This window comes from Notothenia coriiceps, unplaced genomic scaffold, assembly GCF_000735185.1.
Source record: "Notothenia coriiceps isolate Sejong01 unplaced genomic scaffold, NC01 NC01_scaffold00020675, whole genome shotgun sequence".
In the NCBI taxonomy this organism is placed as follows: domain Eukaryota; kingdom Metazoa; phylum Chordata; class Actinopteri; order Perciformes; family Nototheniidae; genus Notothenia; species Notothenia coriiceps.
This window is the reverse complement of record NW_011353376.1, coordinates 1-2,742: the sequence shown is the minus strand read 5'-3', so window position 1 is coordinate 2,742 and position 2,742 is coordinate 1. Positions and strand designations below refer to the sequence as shown.

Below are 2,742 nucleotides of genomic sequence, written 5' to 3'. Positions count from 1 at the left end.
CAGCAGATATGGCAAGCCACAAATATTGGTCAATGCTGGAGGTAATACCAAGTGCCATTTGGCATAAAAAAAAAAGAAGAAGCAGTCAAATGTTCAGAACGTCATTTCTTTTTGACAGACTTTGCAGGCACAGATTAAACACAGTTTAGTACATGGATGTGTCCTGACGTAAGTATTACAATTGAGACTAAACTAGGGGCAAACAGCTAGCCTGGGTCTGTTAGAAATAAGGCTGACGTGGTCAATGATTTCGGCAAAATTTGAACTCACATGACTTCGAGGCGTGCAGACTGAGAATCGTTGCCAGCCCGTGATTTCACAGTGCAGGTGTAGTCCCCAATGTCACCTGACCACGTCTGGCCAATAGTGAGGGAACCCTGCCGCATGGAGACACGCCCCCCGCTGCTGGGACGAACCAGCACGCCCCCACGCTCCCAGCTGAAGCTGCAACAGAGGAGGAATACATGTACTTTATACTGTGGTTATCTACAGACACACAATGAGCCTAAAACAGAGAGAGAAGCAAACACTGTGGAGTATAAGAGTATTCCTGTGAGTGACCACACACACAGAGAGGCAGGTACCTGATATTGACTCTGGGGTCATGTGTAGCAGTACAGACCAGAAGAGCAGTGGTTCCTTTGATAACTCGTTGGTCGGTTGGAGGCACAGAAATGACTGTGCGGCCTGCAAAACATAAAATAAAAGATTAAGAAAAATCAAGATAAGAGAGAATCTGGAGGACGAGCGGTGACAAAGGTGGGATGGATAATAAAAGGCAGAAATAAAATGTGTTTAATACTCTGCTCTAATGGCATGAAATACCGTATCATCTAAAATGTGTTGTTTTAGTGTATGCTGCAAGAAAGTAATACGAAATCAATTAGTAAAGATTTTAGCCCTGAACTATTGAAGTTAAACAGCACTAAAGCTTTTTCTCTCACTCTTTCAAACACAGTAGAGACATACCGTGAAAACTACTTAGTCTACCATTGTTTTTGTGCTTTGTTCAACTCAAGTCTTTCACATGTTTTATAATCTCAAGAGAAAAAGTATAAATTGGATGCAGTGTGGAGTGTGTTTGATCAGTAACTCAGTCCAGGTATATTTGGGATGTGATCAGGCCTCCGATAGATGAGTATAGTTTTTATACACCACAGTGCTCAACAGAGGAATGTGGTTAATCTAATTCAATAGCATTTAATCTGAAGCTGCCAAGACATATATACAAAAAATCAATAACATTACCAGCTAATCCATCATCCTCTAACCTGGCCAATCAGATGATTACTTCACCATTACACCAGCCCACTGCATCAATAAACAATCACACCGCTGTTCACCCACCTGAGCTAATGCCATTTGACAGCCTCGGATAAATTAACTGTTCCATGTCTGTTTTAGTCTGTTTAGCAAATGTGTATTGAGCAGTTTAGTGTATTTTTGTTTGTGTGTAAATTGTGTGTGTGTTTGTGTCTTACTCCAGACGGTGAGCGAAGAGGTGGAGTTGATGCTTCCCTCAGCGTTGGAGGCTATGCACGTGTAATCTCCTGAATCCTGGAAGCTGATTGGCCGAATCTGCAAACCGCCTGTCTGTAACAGCGTGAACCTGGGAACCTGGACAGAGCCGCTAGCTAAGACCTGAGATCCTACAGAGAGAGAAAACAACAAAATAGCCTTCAGGTGACGAAAAGTAATTAAGTCATTAAGCACATTTTTTAATTACAAACACATCATGTCAGTGCGTCTGTCGGGTGTGTGTGCTCAGTGTGTACTGCAGAGTGTGTGTTCTGTTACCTTTCCTCCAGGTGATGGCAGGTTTTGGAGCTCCGCTCGTCTGGCACATAAACAAAGCCGTGTTTCCATCAGTTACTATTTGGTCAGACGAAGGGAATGTAAACGTGGGGGCCATACCTGAAACATGGGGAGAAAGCATAAGAAGAACGAAGACGGATAGACGGTTACTGAGAAGAGACTGGTGGAAAAAGAGAGGAGTGAAAGTGAAGCATAAAGAGAAAACTGAAGAATGTAAAAAGAGAGAATGACAGTGTTGATATAAACGCAAATGCCTCCTCTGATTAATGGAGCCTTTATTCATTACCTAGTGCTACGTGTGTTTGCATAAATGTGGAAAGTGGTGGTGTGGAAGTTCCATGGGGACTTTTAATTATAACACTCACTAAACAGAGCGTAACTCTAGAGACAAACCGTACGTGCAGAAGTCTGCAGCTGACACGCACTTCAAACCAGGCAGACACTTTCACTTTGATTTAAAAAACAAAATAGTCTTCAGTTTCAGGTAGGGATGTGTTGGCTTGTCATTTTGCCAATACACAGGAGACCAACTTTTCTATTTTCCAGCCCAAACACGGCTCAAACTTAATTTGCAAGGCAAAGCAGTAAACTCATCTCTTCATTGTCAGAATGAAAGGTTATATCAGCTGCAAATACCTTTATGTATGCTCAGGACGAATGTGGAGCGATACGGCAATAACAATACAGCTGAAATAGTTGTTGGTTAGCTGAAAGTTAAATAAATAAAATAAATAAATGAAAGCCTTTTTTCTTCGTTTTCTGAAATAAACGGATAATAAATCAAATAATCTGGAGACTTGCTGAAGGTAAAACAATATTAAAGTTGCAGAAACGATATACGAGACAAAACAATTGACAGACAAATAAAGGAGACACAATGGAAGTACAATAGAGGAGTACATTCTGACACATGAGAAAGCAAGTTGA

General features: G+C 41.4%; 1 protein-coding gene across 1 annotated transcript; it reads right to left on the bottom strand.

Annotated features, from left to right (window-relative positions):
• Positions 1-270: 270 nt before the first annotated feature.
• On the bottom strand, positions 271-1,915 carry LOC104952872 (protein sidekick-1-like; the record flags this gene model as incomplete). Its single annotated transcript, XM_010779781.1, has 4 exons — positions 1,798-1,915; positions 1,482-1,649; positions 585-687; positions 271-444 (listed from the first exon to the last, which is right to left on the bottom strand). Coding segments are annotated over exons 1-4 (560 nt in total), but the record flags the coding sequence as incomplete, so codon positions are not given.
• Positions 1,916-2,742: the final 827 nt, after the last annotated feature.